Source organism: Bufo gargarizans, chromosome 10 (genome assembly GCF_014858855.1).
Source record: "Bufo gargarizans isolate SCDJY-AF-19 chromosome 10, ASM1485885v1, whole genome shotgun sequence".
NCBI lineage: Eukaryota > Metazoa > Chordata > Amphibia > Anura > Bufonidae > Bufo > Bufo gargarizans.
In genome coordinates, this window is record NC_058089.1 from 64,573,285 (window position 1) to 64,594,746 (window position 21,462).

The window sequence follows — 21,462 nt, forward strand, 5'->3', positions numbered from 1 at the left end:
GGTCTGCCACCAAGGGAGAGACAACCGAACCTGCCGGGACAGGCGGACGGGAGCGTCCAGACCCCGAGAGGTTTTGTCCCAGACGGCAAGAATCCACTGTTGTAACGGACGAGTGTGGAACTGGGCATACGGAATTGCCTCGAAGGAGGCGACCATAAGGCCCAGAACTCGCATGCAAGGAGCTTGTAGAAGGAGCGACACCGCCCTCCGAATCTGAGAGGACTTGGAATCCAGAAGAAACACCCGAGAACTCGAGGTGTCCAAAACCATCCCCAGGAAGGAGAGTCTCTGGGAAGGGTGCAGAGAGGATTTGGGTAGATTGATCAGCCACCCGAACCGTTCTAGAGATGGAACGGTGATTCGGACGCTGTCCTCGGCCTGTGGAAGAGACGGGGCTTTTATCAAGATGTCGTCCAGGTAGGGCAACAATGAGATGCCCCTGGTGTGTAGAAGCGCCATGAGAGGCGCCAAAATCTTGGTGAAAACGCGAGGGGCGGTCGCCAACCCAAAAGGCAGGGCGACGAACTGGTAATGACGACCCCAGATGGCAAAACGCAGAAAGCGATGGTGAGACTTCGCAATCGGGACGTGTAAGTAGGCGTCTTGAATGTCCACAGACGCAAGAAATTCCCCCGGAAGCAGAGAAGCAATAACGGAGCGAAGGGACTCTCTGCACCCTTAGAAACTTGTTCAGAAGCTTCAGATCCAGTATCGGGCGCACCGACCCCTCCTTCTTCGGAACGACAAACAGGTTTGAGTAAAAACCTGTTCCCTGTTTCTCCGGGGGAACGGGAAAAATGACACCCCGTTCCAGAAGAGAGGAGACCGCCAAAAGGAGGTCCGAGGCCCTGGCTGGATCCCCCGGAACGCGAGACGGGAAAAAGCGTTCCGGCGGGCTGGATGCGAACTCCAATTTGTAACCGGACGTCACAATCTCCAGAGCCCAGGCGTCCTGAACGTGAGCCCTCCAGACCTGCTGAAAGGAGAGCAAACGGCCCCCCACCACGAGGGGTGGGGGCACCCCTTTATGCGGAGGGCTGCTTGGGAGCAGGGGGACGGGTTGACTGTGCCCGTGGTCGCTAAGAGGGCTGGGGTATGAAGAAAGGCTTCTTGCGGGATTTCTGGGATCCCCCAGCCGACGAGGACGAAGACGTCCTGGCCGTGGAGAAGTGACGAAAGGACTGGACCCGGAACCCTGAAGCCCGAGATCGAAAGGGCCGTTTGGATCTGGGTTGAGGCAGATGAGTACTCTTGCCCCCCGGTGCGGCAGAAATGAATTCGTCCAACTGGGCTCCAAAGAGTCTAGATCCTTCAAAGGGAAGGTTAGCGAGGGAACGCTTGGAAGAAGCATCAGCATCCCACACCTTCAACCAAACCTCTCTACGCTGAATGACCGAGATGGCCGAAATACGGGAAAATAGGGAACCGATATCCATTAAGGCTTCACAGAGATATTTAGAAGCCTGAGACATTTGGAGAATAAATTCCAAAGTGTCTGCAGGGGCGCCCTGTTCCGTCAGATCCTGGTGGTGGCGCCGCAACCACGCCGTAAGGGCTCTGGCAACCCAAGCTGACGCAAAAGCCGGTCGCAGGGAAGCGCCCGCCAGAGAGAAGATGGACTTGGAAAGTGAATCCAGGCGTCTGTCCACCGCATCCTGCAGGGAGGAACCCTCTAGGACAGGAAGGGCCGTGTTCTTATCCAACCTGGCCACCATAGGATCTACCTTAGGGGAAGAAGTCCACTTTTCCACCGAGTCAGAGGGGAAAGGGTAAAGCGTATCCATGCGCTTGGTGGCCGAAAATTTCTGATTGGGTCGGTCCCAAGCCTTTGATATGACCGCTGTGAATTCCTCATGAACGGGAAACACAGCGGATTCGGGCCTTTTGGGCGGAAAGAGGGAGAACTCCCGACTAGTGGAGGGAGTGGAATCTCCTTGGATATTAAAAGTGTCACGGACGTATACAGATGCCTGGTATAAACGTATGTTGGTATTTATATGGAAACTGTTGTATATCGATTCCACATGGTGGATATGGTGAGGAAAGACTGTATTGTTTTTTATGATGTCCTACGGCTATGGTTTCAATAAAAACGATTTGATTCAAAAAAGTGTCACGGACAGCCTCCACCAATTCGGATACCATGGTGGAAAGCTTAGGCAGGGGTTCCCGCTCCGTGGCCTCGTCCGATCCGGACAATTCCCCTTCGGATTTGCACTCCCCACGAGAGGGAGAGTCAACCGGGCATGCCTCAAGGCGTGGGGGAGAAGCGGAGTCATCCGACGAGGAATGCTGCCGCTCACGCTGCCTCTTAGACGCCAGACGCCCCCTGTGAGAATCACTGAGAGGAGATGGAGCGGTGGACGCTACTGGAGTAGTAGCTGCCATATGCTCCATGAAGGACATGGCTGCCTTGGCAACTAGGGCCAGATCCGCTGCTGCACTAGACATGGCGGAAGCCCAGGCGGGTACCGCCGGTTCTGCAGGGGCAGAGGGAGGACTGGGCTGAGCAAGAGAAGGAGGCTGATCCTGTCCAGGAGCAGGGCACGAGTCACAGGTGCCAGAGGCAGAAAAACGCGTCATCATGGCGCGAAAATAATCGTGCGCGCAAAAATAAGCACGCACGAAAAATAAGCGCGCGCGCGATTTTAACAAACACCCCGACTCCCCTCACGCGGCGCAGCAGGGGTTAACGAGGCCATGGAGGAGCGGCCTGCCGGCGGGCGCTGTGAAAGCGCAGCAGCCAAGGCCCGACGAGAGAAGCGCTGAAGCCCACAGTTTAAGGGGGAAGAGATGCCAGTACTCCAGTGCCAAAAAGAAGAAAGTGCCCCATCAGGATCCTTCTTCAAGCTCACCCAGGTAGCCACAGACAAACAGACACAGAGGGAGGGGGAGGGACTGGGCAATACTTATCTGCTCAGCATGCTCCCTCGATGTCCAGACCAGCAGGGATGCACCTCTTCAGACTTCTGACTCCAATCCAGGAGAACAGTGCTCTGGAGGAGGGTAGGCAGCAGGCGTCCCAGCAGCTGGTGGGATGCCAGAGCTGACATGTTGAGCCTGGATCCACTTTTCTTCTGTGGGGGGATGGGAGGTAGCCAGGACACGTCGAAAGACGCGGCAGACACTCCACGGGGGCCAGGAAGGCGCAATGCTGACCTGCGTCCCCATCTGAAAACAGAAAAAAAATAACAGACAGGAGGAGAATAAGCGTCACCTCCTTGGACAGACACTAAGCAAAGACTGAAGTCCTCCTGGAGGTGTCTGGGGGTATAGCCCGAGGAGGAGGAGCTTCGTTTTTGCATAGTGTCCCTCCTAGTAATACCTCTAAGCTATACCCATGGTCTGTGTCCTCCAATGGAATGTACGAGAAATTGACTTTTCTGTACACCGCTGATTTCTTAGCGGTGTATGGAGTATACAGTTTCTCAATGGGGCTGCAGCACAGGGAGTACGGGCAGGGGCGCACGTTGCTGTTCCCTGCCTGTGGTGCCCCCCGGAGTTTACTAAATGCTGGCATAGAACATGGGTACCCTGTAACAATGTGCTATGCCACGATTAGCTGAGTGGAGCGGCTCCTGCCTGTGCCTGCTTAGCTAAGCTAAGAGTCCTGCATGTCCGCTTTTAGCTTAGCAAAGGGTGCCATGTACCCCCTGCAATGATCGGTAGGACTCCAACCGATCTAATAGTTATCCACTGACCAGTGGATGGGGATAACGTAAACCAACTGGAATACACCTTTAAATCCACAGCATGTCAATTTATACTGTGGATATACTTTGCTAATTTCATTTACCCTTTACAATGCATAGGGTAAATCCATAGGTAGTGGTAAAATCAGTTGTGTGTGGCTATAACCTAAGGGGGTTGAGCAAGCAGGCAGTCCCCCCCTTTCAGCTGAGGGTGACATCAGTATTAGGGATCGACCGCTTATCCGAGTTACCTATATTATCGGTCGATATTCATGATTTTTAAAGTTATCGGTAGCTAACCTTCCCAATAATGAATCCAGCGCGCTATCACAGAACATGTATTAAATTGGTAGCGCAGTGCGCCCTCCCCAGCATTAAAAACATTGGTGGCGCAGTGTGACCCCCCCCCCCCCCCAGTATTAAAAATCATTGGTTGCGCAATGCACCCCCCACCACCCAGTATTAAAGTCATTGGTGGCAGTGGCCACAGGGTCCCCTCCCCTCCTCTTGATTGGTGGCGGTGGCAGTTTCTGATTGGAGCCCCAGCAGTGTAATCCTGGGGCTCTGATTGGTTACCATGGCAGCCGGGATGCTACTGAAGCCCTGGCTGCCATGGTAATCTCCCTGCTGCTGTGTGTGTATAAAGCACAGGGCAGCAGGGAGAGTGTGAAGTCTTATTCACCCTAATAGAGCTCTAATATCCCAGGTTCCCTAGCCCCTAAGGGGGAAGAGAGTTTTTAAATAAAAAGTAAAAAATAAAATAAACAAAAATATGAAGTATAAATCACCCCCTTTCCCAATTTTACATGGTGAACGCAGTAACAGAATATTTTTTTTTTCAAAAATGAAAAAGCACAGAATGTCAGTATAAGTTCACAGGTTATTGGTATTGGCCCAAAAAATAAATAATCTATATCAGTCAATCCATAATCAGTATACATCAAATTGAAATGTTCTCTTCTATGGTTACCTTGTAGTAATTTATGAGGTTCAGATACTGCAATGTAGAGATGACATCTTCCTTTTTAATACTGGTGATCTCACTGATTTCACTTGAAGGAATAAAACACTGTATAAGTACATAAAAAAAAAAATACTAGAAACCCAATTTGTGACCCATGTTTCCATTACGTTAAAGAACTAGATTGTTATCCCTTAATCTAGTTTCACACTAGTGGCCCGGACCTCCGTCAGGCTGTTCCGGCGGCCTCTCAGCGTGCAATGCCGTGCCCCCATTATAGTCAATGGGACAGTAGCGGTAGTCTGGGGGCACGCGTTCACTAGCAGCAGAACGGATCAGACAGTCGGAACAGCCTGCTGGAGGTCCGTGCCGCTAGTGTGAAAGTACCCTTACAATTCTCCAAAATTTCTCCTCATACCTCTCTTACCAAAGTACTTTATATCTTACTTAATGGTTATCTGCGGCCTCTCCCCAGTTTCAGTCTTCAGGTCCATTAGAATTTCTAAAATTGTCTGAGACCAATAACTGCGGTAGGAGAGGAGACCCAAATCAGAAAGCGGCTTTTCAGGAGTACCAGTCTTTCCCTCCACTTTAGACAATTCATAACCTAATCAGTGAGTAGAGAATAGTGAGAACACGAGAGAGCTGAAAGGAAGAAATATATGTGAGCAACAACAGCTTAAGGCTAAATGCACACGATCCGGATTACATTTTCAAGTTATTCCCTATCCACAGGGTAGGGGGATAAGTAATTGGTGGGGGTATGACCATCAACACCCCCCTGATCCCGAGAATGAGGGTCCATTTTCCCCTGTCCTGATGGAGCGTCAGGCCGATTACACGCCCTGCCTCTCCAGTCATTCTCTGTGGGACTACTGGAGATGGCCTAAAGAATGAATGCCGCACCATCAGGATGGAGGAACGACGAGACTTTCATTCTCGGGATCAGACCCCCTGCCACGATCAGTTAGTTATCCCCTATCCTGTGGCCAGCAGATAACCAGGCCAACAACCAACTTGGCACGACCCCTTTAAATATTGACTTACTGAACTCAATAAGAAGTTTTCCATATCCTCTCCTTTGATAAGGTGGTAGTGTCAGGATACATGCCACATTATAATCCTCTGTTGACTCCTTCTCCTGGACATGGAAAAAAATACGTAACTATTAATTAAACATAATTATTATTACTCTAATAAGATGAGATTCACAATAAACAATTATTACATGGAAGAAAAAGGGGTTCTCAGGGAAATGACTAGGATAGGACATCAGTGTCTTACATATAAAAGGTCTGGGCAGGGGTGTTGCTAGAGTCTCAAAAGATACGGGGCCCAAGCCCCAATGAATATGGCCCAGTTCTCCAAGTCTCCCCCCCCTCCCCCCACACACCGCATTTAGCTGTACTTGCTATACAGCAGCACATACCTCTCACATCCAGGTGACGTCTCCTCTGATGTAGATCTTCTCTGTCATCATCTTTTCCATTGGGTTAATAAAACTTCTCTCAGCCACCTCCTCTCTGCAGAGTGTAACAAACAGACATCTTAGCTTCCCCACATTTCTATCATCTTCCCCCAACCTGGAGTCCCCACAGTGTTATTCTGCTGCTCGCTGTGCTCCCCAATACCCCCAAATAGTATCCTGAATAAATATGAGTGCCCCCATAGTAATAATACTCCTCATAGTCCCATCAATAGTTATTCACTTCTAGAAAGCCCCCATTAGTAATACTGCCCCCAACAGTGATAGTGCTCCCCAAGAGTGCCCCCATTAGTAGAAGAGAGCTCCAGTATTATTAATACCCTCACAGAGCCCCCAGTAGAAATACGGCCCCCTATTTTTACCCCAGTGGTAATAAAGCTCTCTACAGACCCCTCAGTAGTAATAAGAACGCCCAATGTCCCCTGGATTTATAATATCCCTACAGTGCCCCCAGTATTTATACTGCCCCCTACTGTTAGAATGGTCACCCTGAAGTGCCCGCAGTAATTATAATCCTCTGTCCACCATACAGGCCCATGTAAATAACATAATACCATCTCTCCTGCCCCCTCCAAAATACAGTCCTATGCAAATAACATCACTCCCCTCCCTTCTGCCCCTTCAACATACAGTCCCATGTAAATAACACTATTTCCCTCTGTCCACCATACAGGCCCATGTAAATAACATAACACCATCTCTCCAGCCCCCTCCAATATACAGTCCCATGTAAATAACATCACCTCCTTCCCAGCCGCCTCCAACATGCAATCTTATGTAAGCATCACCCCCTCAGCATTCAATCCCATGTAAATATCATTCCCCCCGCCAGCCGGCTTTAAAATACAGTCCCATTACCCCCTCAACAGTCAGTCCCATGTAAATATTACTCCCTCACACAGCCGCCATCAACATACAGTCCCATGTAAATAACATGACTCCCTCCCAAGGCACCTCCAACACACAGTCCCATGTAAATAACATCCCTCCCTTCAGCCCTAACATACAGTCCCAGTTAAATAACCACAACTCCCAGCATTGCTCTGCCTCTCCCTTCACTTACCTCTCCTCATATAGCAGATCTCACCACAGCTTCTTCCCCCAGGTCTTCTCCTCTTCACTGCCATCCTCTCCTACACTGCTCACAAGATGTTGACATTATCGCAGGTACTTCTCAACCACTGCCTGTTTTGCTGGTCACATGACCTGTGATGTCAACACAGGTCCTTCAGCTCTTCCAGTGTATTAGATTCAATTGTATTACTGTCCTGAGGATGGCAATACAGTTGTATCTAGCAGGCAGGCAGGACATTTGGGGCCTGGGACAAAACATCAGGGGCTCAGGCCCCAAATGTTTTAACCTAGCAACACCCCTGGGTCTGGGTGAGCCAGACGATCGTTAGAACTAAAGCAATATGCTGTTATTAGCAGAACCAACTGAGACGATCCTACTCTAACAAAATTGCATTCATTTTCATTATTGGCACTCTCTCTTTTTACAGCCAATGTTGAAAGGGGTGTATTTTATTATATCAAGCACACTTAGAGTTGTGGCACCACATTCTATATATCCCCTCATCGTTTATAACAGTCTACATAATATATTTGTATTGAATGGGCATAGCCTGAAACACTTTGTGCATCGGCCAAACTGAGTCAGAGACAACCTGACCTTATTGTAACGGTATATATAAGCTTAAAATAATAATCTTTATTTTACACCCGGTAAATAGTGTTCATCACATTGTTTTTTGGGGGTGTGCTTTTCCCCCCATGTATATCATCTTGAGATGAATCTTAATGTCCTTTGCATCTTCCTTTCCAATATTAATGATTTTTTATACTATTTTATACTGGGTTACCCTTTTTTCAGACTTGACAAAAGGGGTCTTGCACCCCAAAACACGTAGTCTTTGAATAAATTGATATCCACTTTGACACCTGGTTGTGATATTGCGCTTGTACCATCCATAAGTCTGCTTGATTTGCATGATCTAGTGTTTTTACAGTATCCATTCTTTTCAATGGGACTCCTTAGCCATTTTCAGCAGTCCCATAGAAATGAATTGAGGGCGGCCGTGCAGGCGTGGCCACCGCTCCATTCACTGCTATGGGGCTTACAGAAAAAGATGAGCCAGCGCTCAGCTATTTTCGGTGTTCCCACAGAAATGAATGGAGGGTGGCCATGCATGCATGGTGCACCCTTTGGAGGCTCTGTTCTAAGCATAGGTGTGGGTCCCAGAGATATCCTCATGTCCATACCCCTTTAAATAAGGATATCTAGCAAGATAAAAAAATAAAAATAATTAGCCACCCTCACAGATCATCTGCCACTGTTACTGGTCCTGTCTCAAAATGCCTGCTGAGCCAATCACTGGTCACATCAATGACCTGCCTTGGCCAGTGACTGGCTGAGTAATCATTTCCTGTGTGTTGAACTTGGACCAATAACCATCACAATGGTAGAAGATTGGTTAGAGTGAGCAATGCTTCTCTTTTTTGCCGCTTTCAGAGTAAAATAACCAATCTAATCCTCTGTTAGTTTCTTTTGACGCTGCTTCTAATAAAAGAAACCCACCTTTGAAAAGTAGCCAACAATGTGAAAGCCTTTAGAGTCATACTCGGTCATAATGTAAAAAAGGAAAGGATCCGTGTCATAGTATAAAGTCTTGTGGTCCAAAAAGCATTTTGCCAAAAGGCAAAGATTCTGAGAGTAGCTCTGAAAAGAATAAAAATAAAATGTTGATGTGAGAAATGTCAGTGACTGATGAATGAACTATGGGAGGGAAGGAAGAGTAACAATCATCAATAACCATATAAGGCCCCTAATGGCAAGACAGAACCAATATGCATCCAATGAGGGGAAGCTGCAGCAAAGCTAGACCCCTGTCTTAAGGGTGAGTTTATTTCTTCATTTTCTGTATGATTTTTTAACTGCTATCCTGCTAGATTTCCTTGGAGGGAGATAAACAAATATTCTGAGTGTAAGAAAAGGCTCAAAACCTTACAGACATGAGAAACTGTATAGCTTTTCTCTGTAGCAGCAAAAAACACAATTTCAGACACCAATCACAGAAGTAAGAGCCACTGTACCTTATTCTTGCGTCCATCTATTTCAAAAAATGAGATGGTTCCTTTTCTGTAGATTTCATTTCCTGGGGGATGTCGCAAATTACATTTAGTCTGTGAATAATGGAGTAATGGAAGAATATCAGCATGTTATTCTACTGGTCTCCATGAAATACGAACGGTATAACTTTCTGGATCATATTACGTACCAGGTGTCTTTGTAGACATTTAAGACTCTTCAGATACTTGAGGCAGAATTCACATAAATAAAGTACTGGTAAGACAGTCAACTCTTGTGGATAGGGTGAGAAGTACCAAGGCTTAAGCCGGTGGCGGCCCAGTTCAATGCATTCTATGTTCTTCATGCGAGTAATTATGTCATCATGGCTCCTGTCAGACACCAAGCTGCCAGTCATTCGAGGTGCTGAAGGAATTCCATCAGAGCTGTCTTGAGAATCCTGGACATAGTGCAGATACAAGTTACCTACTCATTCGGGTCACAGGAGGCACTGTTTACTTGGAAAAAAAAAAAAAAAACACTGCCACAAATGGCTTACATGGAATCGATTCCCAAGTCCTTACCTCATCGGCACTTAGGCAGTTTGATTTTCTCTTGCGTCCTGCAGGTACAGCAGGGGCACTTGGCCTGCGGGATGCTCCATTCTGCACGGAAATAGCAAATAATATCAAGAGGTCTGTAGAATTACTGCTAACCAGAAACAAATTGCTGGGTTTGAAAATAATTTTAATGGCTTCTAGGTCTGCACCAAAGAAATAAATTAGCAAGGTTTTTTTTTTTTATTCCCCCCCCCCCCAAAAAAAAATATATAAAAAATATTGTTTTTTTTCTTCACACATTTGACATGCTTTACCTGCAACATGCTGCAATTTAAAAAACATATTGCAATACTCGATACCATGCGAAGAAAATAAAAACACCAAAAAAGCCACGTGCATTACGCATTTTATGGAACATCCGGCCCATAATGGAACAGTCCTATAGTATTTTTTGGAGGGACAAGGTGACTAAAAACGGTGAATCACGTTTTAGATTTTTTTTTTCTGTTACGGCGTTCACTGCGTAGGAAATATTTTTAAAAATATTTTAATAGTTTGCACTTCGCAATATGTAATATGTTTATATTTATTGTTTATAATTTTTATATATAAAATTGGGAAAGGGGGTCGAAAAACTTTTAGTATTTTTTTACTTTTTATTTACTATTAGCAACCTTAGGGCTAGAACCCTTGTCCCATCCACCCTAATAGAGCTGCGCACTCGCTTCTATGACGCGCGTGAACACTGGACTTTTCCTGTTCCTCTTGGCTAGTGTGCATGCGCCGTCATAGGAGTGCGCAGGTGCAGGATTTCAGCACTAGACCGGTGGGTCAGAGGGATTGGGAGTGTGATTATTGAATAAGGGTGGCAGTATAATTACATGGGCGCCGCAGAAGCAATGCTCGGAAGGCATAAGCCCGCCTCTGAGTACTCCTTTTGTTTCTGATGATGCCTTGCTTCCTGAAGGCAGATGCAGCAAAAGTACTGAAAAAGGAGATTTTTGTGAAACTCACCTGTAAAATCTTTTTCTTGTCTTTTCCATTGGGGGACACAGACCATGGGTATAGCTTAGAGGTATTACTAGGAGGGACACTATGCAAAAACGAAGCTCCTCCTCCTCGGGCTATACCCCCAGACACCTCCAGGAGGACTTCAGTCGTTGCAAAAGCAGTAGGAGAAGGAGAACTGAAAAAACCACAATGGAAACCAACACACCAACTAAACAAAAAAAGCGGGCGGGAGCTGTGTCCCCCAATGGAAAAGACTAGAAAAAGATTTTACAGGTGAGTTTCACAAAAATCTCCTTTTCTCGTACATTCCATTGGGGGACACAGACCATGGGACGTCCAAAAGCAGTCCATGGGGTGGGAAAAACCAACACCGCCAGGAGAAAAAACGTCCAACCGTTAAACGGGCACCACGGCCTGCAATACCCTGCGCCCGAGGACAGCATCAGCCGAAGCCAGCGAGTGCAACTGATAAAACTTTGTGAACGTATGCAAGGACGACCAAGTGGCAGCCTTACACAACTGGGAGGCGGAGGCGCGATTGCGTCTGGCCCAGGAAGCTCCCACTGCCCTTGTGGAGTGAGTGGTAATCCGCGACGGGGGAACCTGACCACGAGCGCGATAGGCCGCAGCAATAGCGGAACGGATCCACCGCGCCACAGTAACCTTGGAAGCCGCCAGACCCTTACGAGACCCCTCGGGAACCACAAAGAGGGAGTCCGAACGACGAAAGGAGGCGGTGGCCCCCAGATACACTTTCAGGACCCTGACGACGTCCAGGGAGTGGAGAGCACGTTCCTTGGGGTTCGCCGGAGAAGGACAAAAAGAGGGCAGGACAAGATCCTCGTTAAGGTGGAACGGGGAAACCACCTTGGGCAAAAAAGAAGGAACCGGCCGTAGCACCACCTTATCCTGGTGGAAGACCAGAAAAGGCTCCCGACAGGAAAACGCGGCCAGCTCCGAAACCCTCCTGATGGAGGTAATTGCCACCAGAAAAACCACCTTCCAGGTGAGGAAGACTAGGCAGACCTCCCTCAGAGGCTCAAAAGGCGCACCCTGAAGGGCGCGCAGGACCAGGTTAAGATCCCAGGGGGGTAAGGGAGGAACATACGGAGGAACCGAATGCGCCACCCCCTGAAGGAAGGTTCTCACAGGCCCCAAAAAGGCAATAGACCGTTGAAAAAAAGACCGCCAAGGCCGAAACCTGACCCTTCAAAGAACTGAGCGACAGCCCCACCTCAACGCCGGACTGTAGAAAGGCCAGCACCACCGGAATAGAGAAACGAAGCGGCGGAAAACCCGACTTCTCACAAAAGGTTAGATAGGCCCTCCAGGTGCGATAATAGATCCGCGAAGAAGCCGGCTTTCGAGCTCTGATCATGGTTCTCACCACTCTCTTCCTCAGGATGTAGGTCTCAATAGCCACGCCGTTAAACGCAACTGACGTGAATTCTGGTGGAAGAGCGGTCCCTGAGATAGAAGATCCTCTCTGTCGGGAAGAGGCCACGGAACGTCCGCTAACATTCAGACGACGTTGGAGAACCAGGCGTGGCGAGGCCAATCCGGAGCGATAAGAATGGTTAGTATCCCCTCCGCCTCGATCTTGCGCAGCACCTTCGGCAACAGAGGAAGTGGAGGGAAGACATAGAGGAGGTCGAATCGCTGCCAAGGAGACACCAGCGCGTCCACTCCGCACGCCCTTGGGTCCCGAGCGCGGGCCAGGAACACCGGCATCTTGTTGTTTAGCCGGGACGCCATTAAATCCACGTCCGGACGGCCCCATCGCCGGCAGATGTCCTCGAACACCTCCGGATGTAGGGACCACTCTCCCGGATCCACCTTGGTGCGGCTCAGAAAATCTGCCGTCCAGTTGTCGACGCCCGGAATGTACACCGCCGACAACACTGGAACATGAGACTCCGCCCATAGGAGGATCCTCGCCACCTCCTGCATCACTGCCCGACTGCGCGTTCCGCCCTGATGATTGACGTAGGCCACAGCCGTGGCATTGTCCGACTGAACACGCACCGGCCGAGCCGCAAGGAGGGAAGTCCAGTGGGAGAGGGAGTTGAAGATCGCCCTTAGTTCCAAAACGTTTATCGGAAGACGGGATTCCTCCGTCGACCAGATCCCCTGAACTGTGAGGTTCCGGAGAACGCCTCCCCAACCGATGAGGCTGGCATCGGTGGTGACTATCGTCCAGGAGAACGGAAGGAAGGACCTCCCTGATGAGAGATTCGGGGAGGCCTGCCACCAGGGGAGAGACAACCGAACGTGCCGGGACAGGCGGACGGGAGCGTCCAGACCACGAGAGGTCTTGTCCCATAGGGCAAGAATCCACAGTTGTAACGGTCGAGTGTGGAACTGGGCATACGGAATCGCCTCGAAGGAGGCGACCATAAGGCCCAGAACCCGCATGCACTCCCGAATGGTGGGACGAGGAGCTGGTAGAAGGAGCGACACCGCCCTCCGAATCTGAGAGGACTTGGAATCCGGAAGAAACACCCGAGAACGCGAGGTGTCCAAAATCATCCCCAGGAAGGAGAGTCTCTGGGAAGGGTGCAGAGAGGATTTTGGTAGATTGATCAGCCACCCGAACCGTTCTAGAGATTGAACGGTAATTCGGACGCTGTCCTCGGCCTGTGGAAGAGACGGGGCTTTTATCAAGATGTTGTCCAGGTAGGGCAACAATGAGATGCCCCTGGTGTGAAGAAGCGCCATGAGAGGCGCCAAAACCTTGGTGAAAACGCGAGGGGCGGTCGCCAACCCAAAAGGCAGGGCAACGAACTGGTAATGACGACCCCAGATGGCAAAACGCAGAAAGCAATGGTGAGACTTCGCAATCGGGACGTGTAAGTAGGCGTCTTGAATGTCCACAGACGCGAGAAATTCCCCCGGAAGCAGAGAAGCAATAACGGAGCGAAGGGACTCCATGCGAAACTTCCGCACCCTTAGAAACTTGTTCAGAAGCTTCAGATCCAGTATCGGGCGCACCGACCCCTCCTTCTTCGGAACGACGAACAGGTTTGAGTAAAAACCTGTTCCCTGTTCCTCCGGGGGAACGGGAAAAATGACACCCCGGTCCAGAAGAGAGGAGACCGCCAAAAGGAGGTCCAAGGCCCTGGCTGGATCCCCCGGAACGCGAGACGGGAAAAAGCGTTCTGGCGGGCTGGACGCGAACTCCAATTTGTAACCGGATGTCACAATCTCCAGAGCCCAGGCGTCCTGAACGTGAGCCCTCCAGACCTGCTGAAAGGAGAGCAAACGGCCCACCACGAGGGGTGGGGGCACCCCTTCATGCGGAGGGTTGCTTGGGAGCAGGGGGACGGGTTGACTGTGCCCGTGGTCGCCAAGAGGGCTGGGGTTTGTAGAAAGGCTTCTTGCGGGATTCCTGGGATCCCCCAGCCGACGAGGACGAAGACGTCCTGGCTGTGGAGAAGCGACGAAAGGACTGGCCCCGGAACCCTGAAGCCCGAGATCGAAAGGGCCGTTTGGATCTGGGTTGAGGCAGATGAGTACTCTTGCCCCCCGTTGCGACAGAAATGAATTCGTCCAACTGGGCTCCAAAGAGTCTAGATCCTTCAAAGGGAAGGTTAGCGAGGGAACGCTTGGAAGAAGCATCAGCATCCCACACCTTCAACCAAACCTCTCTACGCTGAATGACCGAGAGGGCCGAAATACGGGCAAATAGGGAACCGATATCCATTGAAGCCTCACAGAGATATTTAGAAGCCTGAGACATTTGGAGAATAAATTCCAAAGTGTCTGCAGGGCGCCCTGTTCCGTCAGATCCTGGTGGTGGCGCCACAACCACGCCGTAAGGGCTCTGGCAACCCAAGCCGACGCAAAAGCCGGTCGCAGGGAAGTGCCCGCCAGAGAGAAGATGGACTTAGAAAGTGAATCCAGGCATCTGTCCACCGCATCCTGCAGGGCGGAACCGTCTAGGACAGGAAGGGCCGTGTTCTTGGCCCACCTGGCCACCGGAGGATCTACCTTAGGGGAAGAAGTCCACTTTTCCACAGAGTCAGAGGGGAAAGGGTAAAGCGTATCCATGCGCTTGGTGGCCGAAAATTTCTGATTGGGTCGGTCCCAAGCCTTTGATATGACCGCTGTGAATTCCTCATGAACGGGGAACACCGCGGATTCGGGCCTTTTGGGCAGAAAGAGAGAGAACTCCCGACTAGTGGAGGGAGTGGAATCTCCGTGGATATTAAAAGTGTCACGGACAGCCTCCACCAATTCGGATACCATGGTGGAAAGCTTAGGCAGGGGTTCCCGCTCCGTGGCCTCGTCCGATCCGGACAATTCCCCTTTGGATTTGCGCTCCCCACGAGAGGGAGAGTCAACCGGGCATGCCTTAAGGCGTGGGGGAGAAGCGGAGTCATCCGATGAGGAATGCTGCCGCTCACGCTGCCTCTTAGACGTCAGACGCCCCCTGTGAGAATCACTGAGAGGAGATGGAGTGGTGGACGCCACTGGAGTAGTAGCTGCCATACGCTCCATGAAGGACATGGCTGCCTTGGCAACTAGGGCCAGATCCGTTGCCGCACTAGACATGGCGGAAGCCCAGGCGGGTACCGCCGGTTCCGCAGGGGCAGAGGGAGGACTGGGCTGAGCAAGAGAAGGAGGCTGATCCTGTCCAGGAGCAGGGCACGAGTCACAGGTGCCAGAGGCAGAAAAAGGCAGAAGGCACACCTTGCATGACCCCAAAAGAGCCTGAGAGGAGGCCTTGGCAGATTTAAGTGCCCCAGGCTTTGGCATGATGGAACCCCACAGTAAAAGATCTCCTACCAGTTGCTGCAAAGATCAGGAGCAGAGCAAGCTGTTCTCCTACCACCCAGGCAACGCTAGCAGAAGTCTCCGGTGTAGAGAGATGAGGAGCTGCACGGCCGTGAGCAAACAGAGTCTCCCCTGCCCGGCGCACTTCTTCACACATGCTTGAAGTCAAGAGAGCAGCGGTTCCATGCGAACCCGAGGAGGTAGGCGGATCTGAGAGTCCAGACCCCTCGATGTCCTGTCCCAGAAGGACAGGATCGCCTGTTGCAGAGGCAGAGTGTGAAACTGGACAAAGGGGACAGCCTCGAAGGAGGCCACCATAAGCCCCAGAACCTGCATGCACTCCCTGATGGAGATACACGGGGAATGCAGAAGGCGAGACACCGACTCCAGGATCCGTGAGAACTTTTACTCCGGAAGGAATACCCGGGCTGCAGTGGTGTCCAGAATCATGGAGAGAGGACTTCGGGAAGTTGATCAGCCAGCCGAACTGTTGCAGAGTCTGAACAGTGATCCTGACACTGTCTTCGGCCTGGGGACGAGAGGGAGCCTTTATCAGTATGTCGTCCAGGTAGGGCAACAGAGATATGCCCCTGGTGCGAAGAAGCGCCATGATCTTTGTGAATACTCGCGGGGCTGTCGCCAGCCCAAATAGAAGGGCGACGAACTGATCATGACGGCTGCCAATGGCGAAGCGAAGGAATCTGTGGTGAGATTCTGCGATAGGGACATGCAGATAGGCGTCCCGGATGTCCACTTACTCCCCTGGAATAAGAGAAGCAATAACTAACGTGCTTGGATCTAGATTGGGGCAGGTGTGTGCTCTTGCCCCCTGTAGCGTCAGAGATAATCTCGTCCAGCTTAGCACCGAAAAGCCTGGAGCCTGCAGAAAGCGGCCGCGAAACACGTGTTGGGATCCAGGACTGCTTGGTCTGTATTTACCTGTATTGCATGTATTTTCCCTGTGTCATGTTTTAGTTGAAGCACTATGCACTTTATATATACTGACTGAGGGCTGTGATTGATTATTGTATTGCACAGCCAGGGATATTTTATTGCAAAACTATATGTACTATAATGGAACAGACCTGTAGAGATCATCCTGTGTGATATAATGCTGCTTATGTATACGGATTTCTATGTTTTATACAAGTGTATGTCCAATAAAAGATTTTGTATTTGTATAATTTATGCTGTTCCGAGTTTAGTTTTGGGTTTATACGTGTAATTGGTCCAGGACAGCAACAATACTGGGCGTTTACTCGCTTGCGATTTTGGATGGGTTATCTTCTGGGGGGAAAGGGAGGCAGCTTGGGGCGGTCATTCAACTCCGGCGCTCGCTCCGCTGAGAGTCCAGGGACGCACCATGCGACCCTGCATCCTCCGATTAGAAAAACAACATACAGGAGAAGAAAAAACTACAGGGACAAGCAGGAGCAGGAGTGTCACCTCCTTATCCGACACCAAGCTAAAACTGAGGTCCTCCTGTTGGAACATGGGGGTATAGCCAGTGGAGGAGGAGTTGTTTTTTCTTATTTGCATATAGTGTCTCCTCCTAGTGGTAGCCTAAGCCAGTGTGCCTTTAGCTGTGCGGGCATGCTGGGAGTTGTAGTTTTGCAACAGCTGAAGCACACTGGTTGGGAAGCACTGGCCTAAGCTTTACCCATGGTCTGTGTCCCCCAATGGAATGGGCGAGAAAGTAGAATCATTGGTGGCACAGTGCTCCCCCAACCCCCCCCCCCCCCCCCCAACCAAAGTATTATAATCATTGGTGGCAGTTCCGATCAGAGTCCCAGCAGTGTAATATTGGGGCTCCAATCGGTTACCATGGCTTTTCGCAATACTTTTTATAGTATAGAATCAAAATTTTGGTATCGTGACAACCCTAGGTAAGACGTGTGTTTTTTATTTATTATACTGTAATTATATGTATTTTAATTTTGGCGAAATTTTTCAGGTTAGGAGCCAATGGTTCCTTGATATTTTTATTTTTTTTGCCTGGAGCCCGACAGCCACACAGAATTACCCACTCTCAGGTCTGGACCACTCATACGTCAGCCATATGTTTATACTTTTTTTTTTTCTAATTATTTTGAATTTTCCGCCAAATAGATGACAAAGAAGAGGGGAATCTTTCCTCTTCAGGTATACCAGAAGTCTCAGCACCAGAAAATGTGCCAAACTGCGGATGTAACCCATATGCCCCAAAAAACAACGACTTATCATTGGATTCTGGTTAGTGCGCTCAGTCTGTCCGTTCGACTGAGGATGAAAAGCCGAAGAGAAGGACAATTGTACCCCAAGGCGAGTACAGTACGCCTTCCAGAATTTGGAAACAAACTGAGTCCCCCTATCAGAGGTAATACCATGTAGCTTTACGATGTTATCGACAAGCACTTGTGCGAGAGTTTTAGCATTAGGTAGACCTAATAATGCTATAAAGTGCGACATCTTTACAAAATACAATAAAGCTCTGGTAACAGGCAGAGCGGGCGGAGGAGTAACGTCTCTCACTTTTGTGATGCTCCTGTGCCGCCAGCTCTGCCTGTTACCGGAGCTTGATTGTAAGGTAATAAAGATGCACTGATTTAAAGTTCATGTAAAAGTTACTGCCGGTTAAGGACCCGCAGGTATAATGCCTGACCACCCTCTCCTGACGCATAGCAACGACAAAGGGCGATAGGTGACAATTAAATTAAATCTGGTAAAAAATAACGACCATCTGGCCTGCCTTGGGTTCAGGCGTTTAGCCGACTCCAGATAAGCCAGATTTTTGTGATAGGTAATTACTGTAATAGGACGATTCGCTTCTTCCAACCAATGACGCCATTCCTCAAAAGCCAACTTAATGGCCAGCAACTCTCTATTACCCATGTCTTCATTTTTCTCAGCAGCTGAGAGCTTCTTCAAGAAGAAAGCACATGGCCGCCATTTACTAGGTGAAGGACCCTGTGACAAGACTGCTTCTACCCATACCTCATGCGTCAACTTTCACAATTAAAGGCTGTAACATATCAGGTTGCATCAGTATAGGAGCAAAACATTCCTTCACAGCTGAAAAGGCTCGTAATGCCTCATCAGACCAGACTGAGATATCTGAACCTTTCCTACTCATGTCAGTTAAGGATTTACGGTAGATGGTCGATTAGTTGTCGATAATTTCATCGATTAATAGGGAAAAACACAGAAATGAAAAATTACACGTTCAAAGGTCATATTAAAACAAAATTTATGGATGGCAAAGTTATGGGGAGGGGGATCTGTGGATGGCACTATATAGCATCTTATGTCTTCCACAGATCCCCCTCGCATAACAGCCCCGGCCCCGCCGCTCACAGCAGTAGACTAGTCCTTAACTGGCAGTAACTTTTACTTGAACTTTAAATCAGATCTATGATCTCTATTACCTTAGGCTACTTTCACACCTGCACTAGGTGCGGATCAGTCTGGTATCTGCACAGATGGATCCGCACCTATAAATGCAAACGGATACGTCTGCATAACAGCTTTTTCAGATCAGAGTTTTCATGGTAGTCAAAACTCAGATCCGACAGTATATTCTAACACAGAGGCGTTCCCATGGTGATGGGGACGCTTCAAGTTAGAATATACTAAGAACTGTGTACATAACTGCCCCCCGCTGCCTGGCAACACCCGATCTCTTATAGGGGGCTGTGATCCGGACAGTTAACCCCTCAGGTGCGGCCCCTGAGGGGTTAATTGTGCAGATCTCAGCCCCCTGTAAGAGATCGGGTGGTGCCAGGCAGCAGGGGCCAGAGCCCCCTCCTTCCCCAGTATTAAAAGCATTGGTGGCCAGTGCCACCCCCCCTCCCTCCCCAGTATTAAAAGCATTGGTGGCCAGTGAGGGCCCCCCCTCCCTCCCCAGTATTAAAAGCATTGGTGGTGCCGCACAGACCTGTCACTTACCAGCGCCGGCCGGCCACAGACAGCGCAGGTAAGTATAAGCTAAGTAACCATGGCAGCCAGGACTGCATTAGCGTCCTGGCTGCCATGGTAACCGATCGGAGCCCCAACGATTAAACTGGGACTCCTGGGGTGGGGGGCTGGTTTGTTAGCCTGTGGCCACTGCCACCAATGCTTTTAATACTGGGGAGGGAGGGAGGGCGCACTGGCTACCAATGCTTTTAATACTGGGCAGGGAGGGGGGTCTGGCCCCTGCTGCCTGGCAGCACAGGGCAGTTATGTACACAGTTCTTAATATATTCTAACTTGAAGCGTCCCCATCACTATGGGAATGCCTGTGTTAGAATATACTGTCAGATCTGAGTTTTCACGATCTAACTCAAATCCGATGGTATATTCTAATATAGAGGCGTTCCCATGGTGATGGGGACGCTTCAAGTTAAAATATACCATCGGATTGGAGAAAACTCTGATCCGATGGTGTATTTATAGGGACTCCTGACTTTACATTGAAAGTCAATGGGGGACGGATCCGTTTACAATTGCACCAATATTGTGTCAATGTAAACGGATCTGTCCCCATTGACTTACATTGCAAGTCAGGACGGATCCGTCCGGCTCCGCACCACCAGGCGGAATGGAGGCGGAACGGAGCCAAACTGATGCATTCTGAATGGATCTGCATCTATTCAGAATGCATTGGGGCTAAGCTGATCCGTTTGGGGCCGCTTGTGAGAGCCTTGAAACGGATCTCACAGGCGGACCCTGAAACACCAGTGTGAAAGTAGCCTTACAAAATACAATAAAGCTCTGGTAACAGGCAGAGCGGGCGGAGGAGTAACGTCTCTCACTTTTGTGATGCTCCTGTGCCGCCAGCTCTGCCTGTTACCGGAGCTTGATTGTAAGGTAATAAAGATGCACTGATTTAAAGTTCATGTAAAAGTTACTGCCGGTTAAGGACCCGCAGGTATAATGCCTGACCACCCTCTCCTGACGCATAGCAACGACTCAGCCTGATTATTCGATAACTGGATTTGTCGACAACGTCGATTAATCATTGCAGCCCTAGATTATACCTACTCTGACTCTCGTCCCCAGAAGAGTTAGGACGTAGCTTAAAATATAATTTGCACAACTCCCTGAACCGAACAAAGTTGTCACTTCCCCCGGAAAATCTGTCCGGGAGAGCAACCTTAGGTTCAGGACAGGCCCGATTCCCAGTGCCGGAACCAGCCGCCTGTTGTCTCTAGATCTGTGAGACAGTCATGCGGAGGTCAGCTACCTCCAAAGACGGTCCCTGAAGTTGTCCGCCCAGTGCAGAAATCGTATCAATCGCTGCACTGACACAAACAAAATGGCGTTTTTTTAGGAGGTTAATAATGTCACAGTGTAAGGGGAGGGGAGGAACACCAGAAAGATAACAGAAAGAAAATGACCAGGAATTACGCCTCAAGCCTAGGGACAGGGAAATGGTGACCACCTACGGAAACCCTAAATCTAGCCCTGCCTCCTGTCAGTATGAATAGACCCTGAAGGTGGGAATATTCATACACAGGTAACCTAGGCCCTAGAAACCCTGAAGAGCCCTAGGATTGGTGACAGGGTCTGAGACTACTGGTTCCTTCCCAGAAGAACGAATCAGCGTCTCCCTGAGGTCTAGTAAGCAATGAGCAAACAAAATACCAAGAGAAGTACAGTTATCCTATATAGAAAATAGATGAGCAGGAACTCAGATGAGGACAACACACCAGCTCTTCCAACTCCAGGCAGAGAATATCAACCGCATGGTAAGAAGTGTGAGTCCAGACTAAATAGAGGAGCAGTAATGACCACGAGCTACATGTGAAACAAGAGGTGTGGTCTTACCAACAGCAACACTGCAAAGTGAAAACCGAGAGGCTGTAAGATGACCATATGTAGGGTATGCCTGCACCAGGTGAAAGAGCCTCTTTAACCCCATAGGGACACAGCCTTATTTCACCTTAAGG

The 21,462-nt window shown here is 49.5% G+C and overlaps 1 protein-coding gene across 3 annotated transcripts in view; it reads right to left on the reverse strand.

Moving 5' to 3' along the window:
* Positions 1-21,462, reverse strand: part of KAT5 (lysine acetyltransferase 5) — a 62,521-nt gene that overhangs the window by 2,936 nt on the left and 38,123 nt on the right. For 2 of the 3 annotated variants that reach the window (XM_044269640.1, XM_044269639.1), the window contains exons 8-14: positions 9,791-9,871; positions 9,418-9,666; positions 9,233-9,322; positions 8,718-8,858; positions 5,701-5,794; positions 5,101-5,260; positions 4,663-4,744 (exon numbers count right to left, since the gene is read on the reverse strand). In XM_044269640.1, coding sequence (XP_044125575.1) covers positions 4,663-4,744; positions 5,101-5,260; positions 5,701-5,794; positions 8,718-8,858; positions 9,233-9,322; positions 9,418-9,666; positions 9,791-9,871 — 897 coding nt within the window. Of the gene's footprint in view, positions 1-4,662; positions 4,762-5,100; positions 5,261-5,700; positions 5,795-8,717; positions 8,859-9,232; positions 9,323-9,417; positions 9,667-9,790; positions 9,872-21,462 lie in introns of all 3 variants that reach the window. The other variant, XM_044269641.1, reaches the window with a different exon arrangement.